At 37.5% G+C, this 17,698-nt stretch overlaps 1 protein-coding gene and 1 long non-coding RNA gene across 2 annotated transcripts; one reads left to right on the top strand and one right to left on the bottom strand.

Annotated features, from left to right (window-relative positions):
* Positions 1–1,545: 1,545 nt before the first annotated feature.
* LOC139947053 (uncharacterized) lies at positions 1,546–5,924 on the top strand. Its single transcript, XR_011787308.1, has 7 exons — positions 1,546–1,634; positions 2,033–2,140; positions 2,957–3,117; positions 3,549–3,641; positions 4,350–4,489; positions 4,937–5,081; positions 5,717–5,924. It is a non-coding gene; the product is annotated as an uncharacterized lncRNA (long non-coding RNA).
* Positions 5,925–9,026: 3,102 nt separating this feature from the next.
* LOC139935426 (cystatin-C-like) lies at positions 9,027–17,106 on the bottom strand. The gene is made up of 3 exons (XM_071930024.1): positions 16,789–17,106; positions 14,385–14,495; positions 9,027–12,586 (listed from the first exon to the last, which is right to left on the bottom strand). Exons 1-3 carry the CDS (start codon positions 17,002–17,004, stop codon positions 12,509–12,511), a joined length of 405 nt encoding a protein of 134 aa, XP_071786125.1. The 5' UTR covers positions 17,005–17,106; the 3' UTR covers positions 9,027–12,508.
* Between the last annotated feature and the right edge of the window lie 592 nt (positions 17,107–17,698).

Below are 17,698 nucleotides of genomic sequence, written 5' to 3'. Positions count from 1 at the left end.
GCGTTTCTTCACAGGGACTAACAAGCATTTTCTTCACAGAGACTAACAAGATTTGTCTTCATAGCGATTAACAAGCCTTTTCTTCACAGCGACTAACAAGCCTTTTCTTCACAGCGACTAACAAGCCTTTTCTTCACAGCGACTAACAGGCATTTTCCTCACAGTGACTAACAAGCGTTTCTTCACAGCGACTAACAAGCATTTTCTTCACATGGACTAACAAGCGTTTCTTTCACAGTGACTAACAGGCATTTTCTTCACAGCGACTAACAGGCATTTTCTTCACAGCGACTAACAGGCGTTTTCTTCACAGCGACTAACAGGCGTTTTCTTCACAGCGACTAACAGGGGTTTTCTTCTCAGCGACTAACAAGCGTTTTCTTCACAGCGACTAACAGGCATTTTCTTGACAGCGACTAACAGGCGTTTTCTTCACAGCGACTCACAGGCATTTTCTTCACAGCGACTAACAAGCGTTTTCTTCACAGCGACTAACAGGCATTTTTTTCACAGCGACTAACAGGCATTGATTTCACAGCGACTAACATGCGTTTTCTTTACAGCGACTTACAAGCATTTCTTTCACAGCGACTAAGAAGCGTTTCTTTCACAGCATCTAACAAGCGTTTCTTTAGAGCGACTAACGAGCGTTTCTTTCACAGTGACCAACGAGCGTTTCTTTCATAGCGACTATAACAAGCGTCTCTTTCACAGCGACTATAACAAGCGTTTCTTTCAAAGCGACTAACAAGCCTTTCTATCACAGCGACCAGTGAGCGTTTCTTTCACAGCGACTAACTAGCGTTTTCTTTTACAGCGACTAACAAGAGTTTCTTTCACAGCGACTAACGAGCATTTCTTTCAAAGCGACTAACAAGCATTTCTTTCACAGCGACCAATAAGCGTTTCTTTCACAGCATCTAACAAGCGTTTCTTTCACAGCGAATAACAAGCATTTCTTTCACTGCGACTAACAAACATTTCTTTACAGCGACTACCAAGCGTTTTCTTCAAAGCGACTAACAAGGGTTATATTTTCTTCACAGCGACTTACAAGCGATTTCTTCCCAGCAACTAACAAGCGTTTTCTTCCCAGGACTAACGAGCGTTTTCTTCACAGCAACTAACAAGCCTTTTCTTCACAGCAACTAACAAGCGTTTTCTTCCCAGCGATTAACAAGTGTTTCTTCACAGCGACTAATTAGCGTTTCTTTCACAGTGACTAACAAGCGTTTCTTCCACAGCGACTAACAAGCGTTTCTTTACAGCGACTAACAAGCATTTTCTTCACAGCGACTAACAAGCGTTTCTTTCACAGCGACTAACAAGCGTTTCTTTCACAGTGTCTATTACAAGCGTTTCTTTCACAGCGACTAACGAGCGTTTCTTTACAGTGACTAACAAGCGTTTTCTTTCACACCGACTAACAAGTGTCTTTTTCACCAGGACTAACAAGCATTTTTTTCTCACAAACTCTTGCCTGGCTTTAACAGGCTACTTTTTTTTTCTTCACAGTCTGTATTCTGTTCTTCCAAGATGATTGAAAAATGAGTGACAGTGTTGAATCTGTCTTTGATGTCCTGGATTTGTGATCCGAGGTCAGCGCAATCAAACCATCAAAGGTTAAGTATCAGGTAAGGTTTAAGTTATTAAAGCATCAGGGCGCGTTTTTTCCAACAGCTCTAACTTTTGTTCCTCTACAGGCTGTTATAATTATTATTTATTTTTAGAACATAAAAACACATACAAAATACGCAAAGATAAGCCAGTGACATAATATGCCTGGAATTAAAAAAAAAAGTTTACAAAAAAAAATGTAGCCCGAAGGCCTTTATTTTCAGTATCCCTGGCCATCTATTAAAAATCTATAATTATTTACACAAAGTCTAAAAGACATTAAAGTAAGAAGGTATAATGACTTAAAATGCAAAATAACCAACAACAGGCAACAAATAAATCCTACTCATCTACAAATTTAACATAAAAATATATATTTATAAAAAAATTAAACAATGTATTTTGTTTGTCACAGTCCATTATCGGTTAGTCCTAAGGGGGAACTGCGTCAACCAATTGTGTAAAGACGGCAGCATGGGAACACCAAAGATGACTTTGGGTTGGTCAAGTATTGAAGTCACAGGTATTGTATATGAGCTGAGGTGATGCTAGCCCACCTTGTTGAGATTTGATGAGACCGATGTTAAAAGAGAGCCATAACCACCTAACAAGATGGGCTAAAATAATGGGGACTGTAATGAAACCGATGTTAAAAGAGAGCCATATTAGACCACTCAACAAGGTGGACTAGGGTCGATACATGCAACTAGGGACAGTGGTCATGCAAAAGATGTGGTAATATATCAGCAGGTAAAACTTGACTGCTGAAGAACTGACTATCCCTACAAATGGAACAGCTCAGTGGAACAAATCTATATGATCGATTTATTGATAATGGAGGGAAAACTCAAATTTTGGAAGAAAAAACCCCCAGAAAACACCAGATTTCCAAAAAGATATCTCTTAACAAAACCAGCTAATTTACAAAAAAGATACTTGTATTAAAGGCACTGGACGCTATTGGTAGTTACTCAAAATAATTAATAGCATAGAACCTTTCTTCTTGACAAGTAATGGGGAGAGGTTGATGGTCTAAAACATTGTGAGAAACAGCTCCCTCTGAAGTGCCATAGTTTTCGAAAAAGAATTAATTTTCCACGAATTTGATTTTGAGACATCAGATTTAGAACTTGAGGTCTCGAAATCAACATCTAAACGCACACAACTTCGTGTGACACAGGGGTGTTTTTTTCTTTCATTATTATCTCGCAAGTTTGATGACCGATTGAGCTCAAATTTTCACAGCTTTGTTATTTTATGCATATGTTGAGATACACCAACATAGTGTCCACTACTTTTAAAAGAGTTTATTCATAAAATCGTTTATTTTCGACCACAGATTGAGATGATCACCTCTGGAGGTAACCTACACCCTGAGCCAATCATCAATGCTTTTTGGACAGAGTAGCACCGTTTGCAGAAAGGACTGTGTCAAGTCTGTGCCACATGATGAACTGATGAAGTGATGTCCAGCCCCGGCTACAAGTTCAATGTTTCAAAGTGAGTGAAGTTGTTGAGGCTAAGCAATATCTTTTGAAATGTCTGCCACCAACTGAGGGAACTGTGTTAAGTCTAGCAAATTGATAATTAAGCACAGGAACAAACTTGCAACCAAACATTTGATTTTAGATCTCCCAAACAAATATTTTACAAGGCAAAAAAATCTCTGAAGTAATAAAGACAGTTGTGGACCAGCAGCCAAAATACTAATTAGATTGAGATTTTGTAACCTAAAGCAGAATGAATGACCAGCCAACTAATCAGTTTTAAATTTATAAAAGCAAAACAAGTTAAAACTTGCTTTTATAAAATACTGTTTTGTACAATCCAAACAAATTTAAATCCTTCCAGAAACAAAATGAGTCAACTCTTGATAATACAGATCATATGCATAAAGATAAATTTGTGCCAACTAAATTTTCCCTCGTCAGTTGAACAGTCTCTTGTGAAGTGGTAACTACAACTGGACCTGCATGAGCATTTTGGGAGGGAACAGGTGCCAAGAGTCATCATCAAACCACTTTGTAAGTTTGAACAAATTCTTTCTGAACTTGTCTTTAAAGAGAAGATCATCCAACGTTCAGAATTGGTACCTTGAACATTTCAAAATATAATCATTCTAGAACTTTTATATGAAGAGAAATTTTATCCCAGAAAATTGACTCAGGAGTTCATGTTTCAGACTTAGCACCTTTGTAGTGGTTGTAAAACGAAGGTTTGAAAAATTTAATCATTGCCATCCATTTGCAACTGAACACACCATACAACCAACTGGTGGAAAACATCGTTAAAATAGGAGGCCAAGTTGTCTAGAAACGAAACACACACAACTACTATGTCACTGTGGTCAGGTGGTATAAGACTGCAGGACTTGCAATCACAAGATTGTGGGTTCAACTGCTGATTTCACAATGATAAGAAAAAATGTCGTCTACTGAATCACCGTTTCTTGATTTGTGCAATTCATTCATAATCATAGACGTTAAACCAATGTTTGTTTAAGAGATATTGGCTGTTGCCAGTATGGTGTTTATATCCCCTTGTGGGAGTTTGCCAAGTTCCCTTGATGGGAAGATCATCTAAACAAACAAATAAACGGCTACTTGAAGAACTGATTGGAATGTTCTTGAACATGATAGCATTCAGAATGAGCTATTTCTTGGAACAAAAGATTGTTGTATTGTAAGAGTTTATACAAATTATTTTTTTGATTTCTTTTTTACTTTCTACAGATTAAGATGATGCTCTCTAGAGATAACTTACACCCAATCTTGATGACAATCACTGCTTTTTGGATCGAGTTCCACCAACTACAGGAGTGTGTCATATAAGTCCATCCAGATGACTCTTACAGGTCACACGTTCTGTTGAGGTGAGTAGGGATGTTGAGGCCAACCAACACTTGTTGAACCGTGTGCCACCACCTGAAGGACTATTGTCAAGTCTAACATGTTGATAACTTTGGAAGGAAAAAACAAAATATGCAACAACAAATCTGATTTAGAAAAAATTATTTTAAGTAGTAAAGACAGGTGTAGCCAACATTCAAGATATTAAGAAGTAAAATGTGAGATTCTGCAAGAAGTGTGAAAGACGAGCCAACCACTACATTGGGAGATTGATTGCAGTATCAATCCAGATCCAGCCCACTGGTGTAAAACATTCAGTTAATTTGCAAAAGAAAACAAAAAAAACCAGAAGACATTTGTAAAACCAAAACAAATTGAAATGGTTCCTAAAACAATGTCTCTTCCTGCATTATCACAAAGATGATGTAAATAAACAGAGATTAATTTTTTGGCTACTATCTTTTCCTTAGTTGATGAGCAATCTCTTGTTCACTGATACCAACGGACTGTTTGAATGAACATCGTTGGAGGAGGGAGGGTTGACCACAACTGGACCTGTTTGGATGAGCATCTTTGGAGGATACAGGTGCACAGAAACAACAACATACCGCTTGGGTAAGTTAACAAAAGTTCATCCTTAAGTTTTCTTTGAAGAAAATGTTCATCCCACAAATTTGGCAAAGGAGTAGATGTTTCAGAGACCTTTGAAGGTTTCCAATGGTCAATTTGAAACGATACATTCATTCACATGTTTTAGTTTTCAATAAAGTCACCACATAACCAACCAACTGGTGGAAAAATTCAACAAAATAGGAGTTGATTGAAGTTTTCAGAAACTGATTATAATCAAAAGACACATAAGAAAAAAATACCTGGTATATTGTGTCATGTTGTGTGTGCATGACCACAGATTTTGAAGAACTGTTGAGTTATTGTTTCAGAATAAACACATTTGAGGGTTTTAAATTGTTGATATGAAAGATTTAATCATTCACCAAACAACCAACTGTTGGACAAATTTATTAAAAAAGAAGCACAAGTTTAAAAAAAAAATGAAAACACACAAAAGAAAACCGAAAACCTGGGATGTTGAGTGAGCAGGTCCGATACTAGAAGAACTGATTGGAGCTGGAGAAGAATTGTCTTGCACTAGAAAGCTTTCAGCCTGAACTATTCCTCAGAACGACTGATTCTTGGTGATAAATGAGTTTATCAAAATCAATCTCTTTTAATTTTTTATTTTTTTACAGATTGAGGTGATGCCCATACACCCAATCTTGAGGCTCATCAATGCCACTGTCTGAAGGAGCTGTCTAGCCTGGTGACTCTCTGCTTAATTCTTGAAGTGACGTAGGTATTTTAAGCCTAACCAATGTTTTTGGGACTGCGAATGCCATCAACTTAAGGACTACGTCAAGTTTAGCAAGATGATTCTCCGCTACAAGTTAACGCTTTTTGGAAGACTCCATAGAAGAAAAACTGTCAAGTCTAACCAGATAATGCTCAACAAATCAATGGACAATGGGATGGTGAAACTAACCAACGTTTTTCGGACTGCCAGCCATCAGTTGAAAGACTACGTCAAGTATCTCCGCTACGATTTCACCTTGCGTTGTAATACTTTATGGAAGTCGCCACATAAAAAAAGACTGTGTCAAGTCTAGCCAGATGGTGTTAAACTGGAACAAGCTAAACCATGATGGGGCCTTTTATTTTACTATAATGAAGAGAGGACCATCTTAGTTCTTGTCCGAACTTGCAGCTGGTTGTGGTTGTTGCTATGGCTTCATTTAAAGACACTGGACACAATTGGTAATTGTCAAAGACTAGCCTTCACAATTAGTGTATCTCAACATATGCATAAAATAACTAACCTGTGAAAATTTGAGCTCAATCGGTCATCAAAATTGTGAGATAATAATGAAGAAGAATACACCCTTATCACACGAAGTTGTGTGCATTTAGATGGTTGATTTCGAGACCTCAAGTTCTAAATCTGAGGTCTCGAAATCAAATTAGTGGAAAATTACTTCTTTCTCGAAAACTATAGCACTTCAGAGGGAGCCGTTTCTCACATTGCTTTATACTATCAACCTCTTCCCATTACTCGTAATCAAGAAAGGTTTTATGCTAATAATTATTTGGAGTAATTACCAATAGTGTCCACTGCCTTTAATGCTTTCATACATATTGACATGGTGGTCAGGCCACACCCACAGCTACCTCAGTGACGGCTTTATATTATTGTTTAGCCTACTAGGCTTTTCTTGAAGCTGTCAAACTCCAATTACAATGTTGTACGATGCAGCTTGTTAATCCATCAGTTTGGAGATAGAAACCCTGACTTTCTTATGACAAAGTTGTGATGTTAATGTTTTCAACTATTTTGAGGAAATAGATTTCAAGATTTGAAAGATTAAATTAATTGAAAGTATTCTAGGCCCTTCTAGTGAGGCAAACTTGACACATTGCTCAGTAAGTGTAATACTCAAAGAAGTGTGGGAAAAGTGTTCACTTTGAGCGCCAAAATAGACAAAATGCATTATTGTTGTGAAATGCGCGCATACGTGAAATGAGCGCAGAGCAGGGCCCAATTTTCATAGAGCTGCTTAAATAGAAAGTTATTGCTTACCATATTTTTGTTTGCCACTTTATGTGCTAAAGCACGCAGCTCTATGAAATTGGGCCCAGACTCTGTTGCGATGTCAACACAAACCATGGCAACAATCACAACACCAGGGCTCGGTTTCACAAAGAGCTAAAGATAATAAATTCAGTCTTAGTTACTTGGTAACCTGTGATGCCACAATACAAATCACCATGGTAATATTGACAACTTGTCTTTAAGTAACTTTAAGTGTTTTTTGTGAAACCGAACTCTCTACTCCTCACCCTGCCACAGACTAACACACCATCTGTCGATTTCAGCAAACTCTTCCTAACTTAAAATTAATCTTAGGATTCAGGACGTGTCCCAACCCTGCACTGTAGCATGCAGACCTTAAAATTAAGTTAAGACGAGTTACTCTTCCTAACTTGAGATAGGATTAATCCTAGCGCTTTGTGAAATCGGCTGCATTGCACACATTAACTTAACCAATAGCACTAAAACCATAACAAAAATCACTCATAATATAGTATTTAATTATTAACACCACACCTTAGCACTAACCACTATGCAGTCTGCGATTTGAATCAAAATAGTAAAGTGTTATTTTATGAAAAGCATGCATTTTGTCTACATAAGCGCTCAAATACAACTTTGTGGTTGATGGGTGGAAGATAAATTATTAATTTGAAGAGTTTATTCATCTTAGTTTAGATGAATATGATGCTGTAGCAAAGCCTGTATTAGTAAACATTTGTATAAGTAAATAAGTATGTATTATTTGTATTTATTTAGTAATTTGAATTATTTGCAAAAAAATTTAACGCCCCGAGGTTTCGACCCTTGCAGAGTCTTTCTTGAATTACGAGGCATTAAAAATGTACGATTAAGAATTCTCACAACAGTCACACAAGGTAAAAGAAATGTTTCGACCCTAGCAGTCTTTCTTGTAAGTGCCTTAGAGGCACTGGGCACTTTGGGTAATTACTCAAAATAATTGTTAGCATAAAAACTTACTTGGTAACGACGAGCAATGGAGAGCTGTTGACAAATCATTGTGAGAAATGCCTCCCTCTGAAGTAACATAGTTTTTGAGGAAGAGGTAATTTTCCACTAAAATATTTGAACTTTATTTCGAGACCTCAGAATTTGATTTTGTGGTCCAAAATCTAGCCTCATGAAAGCACACACTTTTGTGTGACAAGGGTGTTTTTTCTTTCATTATTATTTTGCAACTTTGACGACCAATTGAGCTCAAATTTTCACAGTTTTGTTTTGAGATAAACCAAGTGAGAAGAATGGTCTTTGACAATTACCAATAGTGTTCAATGTCTTTAAGAACCTTGTAGACTTATCAGTATTTGGGAGGGGGCTCGCACCCAGGTTGTCTGACCTGTATGATGTATGCTGGCAGAAGAGAGGCAGGATCCATGTAAAGCCTACACTGCAACACAGGCCCAATATGTAAAACTTAGAAGCACACAAAACGTGCATGAAAAAGTATTAAACAGGTTACCAGCCAAAATTTCACTAAGTTTAGCCTACATTGTATCTGGTGCTCTACGCAAAATTTGCCTAGCAACAGAAGTTTTTAAGCAGTATTTTTTGCTTAACAGCTTTATGAAATTGGGCCAATATGATTTGATATTACAGGTGATACATGTATAGTTCAAAATGTATAACAGTTGGCAAGCAATAATAACATGTGTTGTTGAACTTCCTCGGTTAATTAGCATATTGGTTTCTCCCCAGTAAATGTAATCATGAGAAAGCAAGCATGGGACCAAACTACGTTCTCGAATTCCCAAAGGGTTTTTGAGTTTGCGTAACTGGTAGCTGTGCACCTGGTAACATTTTTAACTGAGGATAGAGGGGCAGCTAGGGGCAAGTTCAATCAGCGACAAATTGTCAACCACTAGTCAATGTTCCATGGTTACCTATGCATGAAATACATCCTGGGTACCAGGCAAAATTGCCCAATGGTCGAAAATAGTTAATTTTAGTCCCTTGATCGACTTTGCTTTAGGCTGTGACACCGGAAAAGACTCATTTCTGAAAAGGTGAAATGTTAACTGCTGTAATAATATTAACCAGTCGTTATGTTTATGAGTAATGATATTAGGCCCTATGTGATGTACATGTCAGATATTTTGATAATGTGAGAGGCGGCCAAGGTGCAAATTACACCAACAGTAACATGCAAACTGTCGTGTATATACATGTAGTTAATTACTGTAATTAAAATTTAGGTGATTGATTCATGGGTAAGTGCTGTAACTGTCACTGCTTTTGCTAACAGAGGGTGTAACAAACCCTCGCAGAACAGCATAAACAATTTTTATGAGCGAGAGGGCGATAATGTTAAAAGTGAAGAAAGTTGACGAAACAGGGCCTTTAATGAGTGCGTTTGATTAGCTTCCCTGGGTCTACCCCACAGTGCTCACTCGGTGAGCCCCTGACAAGAGCTAAACGAACGATCACTCACCGCTCTCATAGTGACGTCATGCACCTGGGGCCAGCCCTCAAGTGAACCACTCCACAAGTAGGGCACTAGGGGCTGACCAGGGTGAGCCCCTGGAATGACGTCAAAGCTATTCGAACGCACCAGGGGTCGACCCAGGGAAGCTAAACGAACCCATAATTACAACTTCTAGAATTTATAATTGGACGCCTCATTTAAAACAATTGATTTCACAGATTCATGTGTGAAGGCCTCACTCTGACTTTTAGCAGATTACAAACACAAATATTTTGGCAATTTGTATTAGTTGGACATTGAGAAGCATTTGATAGCATTGAGAAATTGGCTTATCTAAACGAAAGAATGTTCAATTTCAAGCTTTCATTGATCTTAAGGATATGCATGTGTTTTACTTAAAACTGCAGAAATTAAACAAGATTATTGGTGCCATTTCTTAAACAAGGGGAGATTTCCTGTATGAATGCAGCCTAAATACTATATTGTAAAATTTATGTGTGATAAGCACTGTATACTCAGCGATTAAAACATGAAACACACTTTGTACACATTTCTTGAAAAATGTCAATGTTAAATTTATTGCAATGTTATAGACGGTTTTCTCAGTCAATTTCGGCAAATAAGTACCTGGTAGCCAATTTAACCACACGCGCAATTCTATTTCCTGCAAAATCAAATGCTTGTGAAAAGGGTCACATTCGATTTAGCAAAATAATTATTCCATTCAAGTTCATATTTGGGCAGTCATTTCTCAAATTTGGGCAGTCAATCTAAATTGAATGATTGTGTGTCATGAAAAAGAGAGACGATATTGAACACCTAAAAAATCAAAGCGAAATTGAATTTCTGAATTCCGATTTTGAAATGCTGCAGTAACAGCTGGAGAGGCAAAATACATGTTGCTTTAACTCGAACGCACACAAAATAAATCGACTGCTCATTTGCTGAAACTGACCGAGAAAATCTTTAATACTATTTTTATAATTATATTTCATTTAAATAAGAATTACAATGCTTTCTTAGTAAAATAAACATATCTCCAAGTTTTCGCTCAATTGAAACAAGTTTGTTTACAACCCCAACATTGTATGTGAAATTGTAAACAAATTATATATGATAAGAATAAACTATAAATAACAGTAAACTTGCAAGTACAACTATGGATGTAAGTATTCTCTTTTGAAACAGTGTTGGCTCTGAAGAGAGCCGATTTGGACTAGACATTTCTACACCGCTGTACATCCCTCAGTTAGCTCAGGGGCCGATTTCACAAAGATCTAAAATTGATCGTAACTGCAAATCAATCGTAGTTGCTTAGTAAAGTGTGATGTCACAATAGAAATCACTATGGTGATACTGAAAATTTGTGTTGCGATGAATTTTATTGCTTTGTGAAATCGGCCCCAGAGCAGATCATCCATGTTGAGTTTCTTGCACTATAAACTAGTGACCGTAGTATGGACACATGAATGAGTAAATGGTGCCAGACTACTTTCACTGCCAGCCTCAATGTGGAAACAAAATGGATGACCCTGTGATAATATCACGTAACTGAGAGCTTATTAAAATACTGATCAAAAATCTGGATTAATCGTAAACACCCCAAATCTAGCCTTGCTCAAGGCAGTCGCAATATTCACTCCGAAAAAGACAGCCAACCGTATACACTGGGCGTAGTGTGTATAATCACACCGCACGACCCACCCGTATGTACACACTCACATCACTCAATGCCCGCCAGACACTGCTGTGCACAAGTCATCTGCACTCGTACCACTTTCTGCATGTTGACAGTAACTGGGGGTGTCGTGTCGTGCAATGTGATTACGCACAGTGTATAATAACAGATGGGGGTTTCTTACAGTGGCGGTCTTTTTTGAATTAATCGACTGCCTTGAGCCAGGCTACCCCAAACCCTTCAAAACTAATCAACACATTTTATTTGACTCTCTTGGATTGAGGACTGCACCAATAATGATAATGCGAGACATGCGATCTGCTGACATACCACCCTAATTAAAGTTTAGATTGGAGTTTGTCTACCTCCATGGTTAGAGCAAGGAAGGATCCTAGGGAGTTAGGGTTATGGATTTGGGTCCTTTTGGTCACACAAAACACAATGTCAACAGATTTACATTAAACTTACACCATTTGAGGATAATGATAATATAGAAAGCTTACCTTAAAATAATACTTGCTGAGGTGATGTAGTTTTTGAGAAATGAGTATAAAAATGACACAAAAATACGTTTTACATGCTAAAATTATTTTTGTCTCCTAAGAACGAACATTATTTTTGTGACTTGGTTTACTCATTTCTCAAAAGCTACAGCACCTCAGCAAGTAGTAGCTTAAGGGAAGCTTTCTACTATCACCAGGGGTCGAAATTAAGTGTATTTTCATGGTAGTCAGCAGGGTTAGTAACCAATAATTTTTAGTAGCCCTGATGAGATTTTTGTAACCCGAAAGACACATTATGTCTCGAGTCACGGCTTAAACTTTACAATACACCATAGCTTAGTTCTTTATTGTTTGTGATGATGATTTTTGCATTATTTTTCCACTAGCCCGTCGGGCTATCAAACTGGAAAACAGCAGCCCCGCTGTAAATCTGGTAGTCCTGGGCTAGCGGGCTTGTGGCAATTTTGACCCCTGCATCACTATCTTCAAGCTGTGTAAGTTTGATGTAAATCTGTGGACATTGTGTTTTGTGTCCTACAAAAAGTACTTAGACCCTTTAAACAAGGTTTCTCATTTTTGTTCGCAAAAATATAATTTTTATTTATCCATTATTAACTAAACTCCAATAACCCATGCTTTCAATAATACCTTTCATATCATAATCTGTTAACAATTTTTGGGATAAGCTTTTTGGAATTTGCTCTAAATATTTCTGAAATACCATGTTTATCAAGTTACATGTAAAACCTTCTATCCTGCCAAGTGCTCAGTTTCTTAGGCTGTTTTGCAGGAGTCCTCCTCGAGCTTACTCTTTCCCATGAACTCAGAGACTATCACTGTACAGAGCTGCTTCTATTGTAATCAAAGAAAGACAAATAAATAGGAAATAAAATTAAAATGAACCAAAAAATAAACACTGCGATTGTCCCCAAAACAGAGATGACGGAACTTTGTCCACCCAGGCACCCAACATTCTGAACATTTGTTGATAAAATTCTAAACACCGTGGATGACTTGGATAAATTGGTGGGGATCAGAGAGAGGGCACTGTTCCACGGCTACCAGGATACATGCAAAAGTTTGTCTGTCGTTTTTGTCTTGTTTTCCTATTGTGTTTAAAGGCAGTGGACACTATTGGTTATTACTCAAAATAACTATTAGCATAAAACCTTTCTTGGTGACGAGTAATGGGGAGAGGTTGATGGTATAAAACATTGTGAGAGACGGCTCCCTCTGAAGTGCCATAGTTTCGAGAAAGAAGTAATTTTCCATGAATTTGGTTTTGAGATCTCAGATTTAGAATTTGAGGTCTCGAAATCAACCATCTAAACGCACACAACTCCGTGTGACAAGGGTGTTTTCTTCTTTCATTATTATCTCGCAACTTTGATGACCGATTGAGCTCAAATTTTCACAGGTTAGTTATTTTATGCATATGTTGAGATACACCAACTGTGAAGGCTAGTCTTTGACAACTGCCAATGGTGTCCACTGCCTTTAACTACTTTGTTTACTTTCTGCTTAGATGTTGTTCAGTGGGTTTCAGTATGACTTCATTGTGGTTTATTATGTAGTTTTCTGATTAATGTAATCTTATTTATTTCCAGTAGTTTATTTCTGTTAGTGTGTTAATAATTTTTCCTGTATTGTATGTATGCATAGTGAATTTCCTCCATGGTAGGACCAATCAAATTTAATTAAAATTTGAACTGAATCAATACTTTGGACATGATGCCGAGTAGCATCCAATAATTTCCATATTGGATGGGTGCCTGTCCAATAATACAAAAATGGTAGAGCATTACATTGCAAATTAATGGAAAGTGGTGCATATTCAACCAATCAAATGACAAGGATCATGTGTGTGGTACTAATAACAAGCATGTTTGAATTCAAAATGCAGGAGAAAAGTCTGCGCATTTTAGTGTAACATTATCAAAAGAAGAACAATTTTGTAAACTACTAAACATGTGTAAAGTGGCTTGATATTATTGATAAATTTTGTGTTGAACAAACAAAAAATTGACTCGATCTGGATTTGAACCTATAACAAACTGGATTTCTGTGCCAGCACTCTACCAACTGGTCCATGCAGCCCTAATGTTTGTGGTCTATCTATTTTTGTCAAAGACTCAATGTATGCATCTTTCTTCTGGGTGCTAGTCGGAAGAAGCCACCTGTAACTGCTGGATATTACACGGGAATGGTATGGATGATCTGATCATACCCAGTTTATGCTACAACCTCTGAAAGCAGCAAAAGAGGGTTACCTTAAAGGCAGTGGACACTATTGGTAACTACTCAAAATAATTGTAAGCATAAAAAGATACTTTGGTAATGAGCAATGAAGAGCTGTTGATAGTATAAAATGAGAAATGACTTCCTCTGAAATAACATAGTTTTTTAATTAGTTGAATTTGTGACCTCAGCTGAAGTCTCTAAATCAAGCATTCTGAAAGCCAGAACTTGTGCGAACAGGGTGCCTTTTTCTTCCATCATTACATGTATCTCTTCAAATTTTCACAGGTTTGTTATTTTATGTACATGTTGAGAAACACCGCGCGAGAAGAGTGGTTTTTGACAATTAGATGGAATGAGATATAAATAAAAGGTGGGGTTTTTTTTTCCCGACTGGCAAAAAGCAACTTACCACTTTATTATCTGTATCACATGAGTCTAGGTCTAGGACAAGGCCGTTATTGAGTTTGCATTTGGTCTGGGACATCACAAAGGAAAGATAGTACCTCATTCCTTGAACAACCTTCAAAAGATAGAATGAAACAAAATGAAACGTTATCAAATCATGTTTTGCAAAAGTAAATTCCTTAATTATGTAAGAGGGGTTTCTCTCATATATGTAAGTTACAGGACAATTTAAAGCCATTGGACACTTTTGGAACAGAAAAAAAATAAAAGTTCACAGATTTACAAATAGCTTACAGGGTTACAGAAGGTAAGGCTGAAAGACTTATTCCATGAAATTCTTTACTTTTTGAGAAAATATTCAAACAATTATCAGAACTACGGATTTACTTTAAACACATGTCATGACACTTGTGAAAATTTGAGCTCAATCGGTCATTGAAGTTGCGAGATAATAATGAAAGAAAAAATAAAGAGACCTCATATTCTAAATCTGACGTCTCGAAATCAAATTTGTGGAAAAGGACTTCTTCTTCGAAAGCAACATTACTTCAGAGGAAGTTGTTTCTCACAATGTTTTATACTATCAACCTCTCTCCATTTATTCTCGTTTACAAAATAAGGTATTATGCTAATAATTATTTTGAGTAATTACCAATAGTGTCCAGTGCTTTTAAAGAAGGGAATCAATGTGTGGTGACGAGGTTTTCAAGTGGTTTAATCCCAACGAGGTAAATTATCAAGAACCAGGCCTCGGCGGGTTTAAACTACTAGTTGAAAACCGATTCAACACACATAGATTCCAGTTCATAAATACCTTTTCGGTCAAAAAACATCAACACCTTTGGTCAAAAAAGAAAATAAATGCAAAAATTAAATGATTTCTTTCAACACAACACCCCTCTAGCTATGAAATGGTAAGGCCCTCGCCGCCCTTTGGTAAACAACTCCTTATAGGGGAATGCTGTGCGCGTCGCGCGTATCATTGCATGATGTGGCACAACTCTCCCGGCCGTTACTCTCGACCAATAGGAATGAAGAAACTGTCTTATAAGCACAGGTGCAAGCTCGCGTGTCACGCCCATGTTTCAACACTTTTTACTGGTCATAAACTAAGGTTTTATACACACCCACATGAGGTGCTCTTCACCAATAGGAATAGCGAAACTGTCTGAGGTATTTATGAATTAAATATTAAACATGCAAACCTTTAATACTTGAAAAAGGGACACGTTGCCTTGGATCGGTCGAGTGGGTCTATGAAATGAGTTCGAAACCATTTGTTATGAAATGTCAATGATATGGTTAGATAGAAAGATGTTTTAAAAGTGGAGCATAGTGTTCAACCGTAGGCTTCGAAATTATGTGGTTTTCCTTTGATTTTTACTTTATGGTGTTGGTGAATTTATACTACTGCACAAGCTCCACAAATCGGGATGTACATGTGCAGGTGAACTTTGTGAACTAACCCAGTCAACCATTTATGATGGCGCGCCGTGTTTAGTTCACAACAAACGACAAAGGAAATCCGTGCAATTTCAAGGCATATTGTGTGGATTGTGAATTTAATCTACTTTTATTTTTATCAAAAGTTGTATCAAAGAGTATTTTTGTCCTTCAGATTTTGTCATCAAATATAATTACAGCAAAATTCTGAATTCAGAAAGAATAAAGTTTTTTTGGGGAGGTTATGTGCTTTCTCGTTCCGATACGTGCGAGACTTGCAGTGTGACAGTCTATTAGTATTGGCTATGCCTACATGTATGCGCACCAAAGATTATAGAGCGCCGGAGTTGCAAGATGGGGAACTGAAGCTTTATCTATACTATAGACCTTATGCATTGACGTCATCCAGCCGCCATCTTTGAGGACAAACGGTGACGAAACAATCGAAACGCACATAGATTGGCCAATGAACAACCTCCTTTTGACCTCATGGCGAGGGCGCCGTACTGAAATGACGTCATGTGCATAAGGTCTATTGTTTAAAACCTGAAATATGCACGGGCGCCATTTCAGCAAGTGAATATTTTGTTTCCCATTGTCATTGATAGGAATGGTCATTGTCTGCACTGAACTGCACTGATCTATATAAAAACTGTTGTATCAAAAGAGTTACTTGCCGAAATGGCGTCCAGTGGGATCTCACATTTCAGCCAGAGTTACGCGTCTTGCACCTTCGGCGCTCCTATAATCTTTGATGCGCACCTATCTATGACTATGCGCTCAATCCTCAACTCCCATCAAAAATTATCACGAAATAGATGCAATACAAAAATAGCAAGTGACCCATAAAAAAAACTACCACCAGGACCACGTAAGCACAACCACGGACAGACGAAATGAATTATAAAATCACTTTAAACATGAGCTTTTATTTAGCTCATAGAGATGAGTGAAAGTGGTCTAACCTGTTTTTTAGCAGATTTTATGTCAGTCAGCTTGCTCGCGAAGAGTGCATTTGATTTCTTGTTGAGTTCCACGACAGCGAAATGTGCCGCACGGACAACCCCATCATCGTAAACTTTTGCAGGTTCCAAGCCACCTAGAAGTCCCCCTTCTACAACTAATGATGGAACAACAAGTAGTATCCCTACTAGAAGGGACAGAAGCAGTATGGACTGCATGGTTGAATTATTTTAATGCTAAGATACAGATTCTTGTCGTTTTCGTTTTTTGACGTGACGCAGAGAAGCACACAGCAGCCATCCAGCCGGAATCGATAGGTGGCGCCCTACCTACTCTCCAAGTCCCAAGCTCTAAAAGTAGGACCACTAAAAACCCACATTATTTACCAAATCTCCTTAAAAGTTGAAACCCAGAACCCCAGGTTGTGATGGACTCTTATAATTACACAATATATTAATTGCATGACCCCAAAAACATATCATTTAAAAACAAGTTGTGGGTCTACAAAATGATTCATAAGTTACTTGGCGCATGAATATTGATCGATTTAGAGTAGTGCATCCTAACTTTGGTTGTGTGTACACCCTGCTCGCAGTAGTACAGAGTGTTCTAGTTCTGCAAGTATCGATTATCATTTAAGTATGAAGCAGTGATCATGATTAAATCTTAGATGAAACTAAACTATTTGTAATACTGTAGACATAAAACAAACGAATAATGTGTAGGCCTACTATGATGCTGCTAAATGCAATTAAGTTCAACAGAACTATTTTTTTATAAATGATAATTAACAGAAAATCTTAGCCCATATTTGGGACAAATTGGATGTGTTTTTACAGAGGTAAAAAAAACCAATAAACAACCTTCCCGTCCATATCTGTGCCTCAACTACATTGGACTCATTCAAGACTG

The sequence above is a fragment of the Asterias amurensis genome, chromosome 1 (assembly GCF_032118995.1).
Source record: "Asterias amurensis chromosome 1, ASM3211899v1".
Taxonomy (NCBI): Eukaryota; Metazoa; Echinodermata; class Asteroidea; order Forcipulatida; family Asteriidae; genus Asterias; species Asterias amurensis.
This window is presented reverse-complemented; position numbering and strand designations above follow the sequence as displayed.

Coding starts and splice junctions, on each gene's coding strand:
- LOC139935426 (XM_071930024.1), bottom strand. CDS start 17,004: ATGCAGTCCATACTGCTTCTGTCCCTTCTAGTAGGGATACTACTTGTT. Junction 14,496..16,788: donor TAAAATCTGCTAAAAAACAG/GTTAGACCACTT, acceptor TATCTTTTGAAG/GTTGTTCAAGGAATGAGGTA. Junction 12,587..14,384: donor GTGATACAGATAATAAAGTG/GTAAGTTGCTTT, acceptor TGATTACAATAG/AAGCAGCTCTGTACAGTGAT.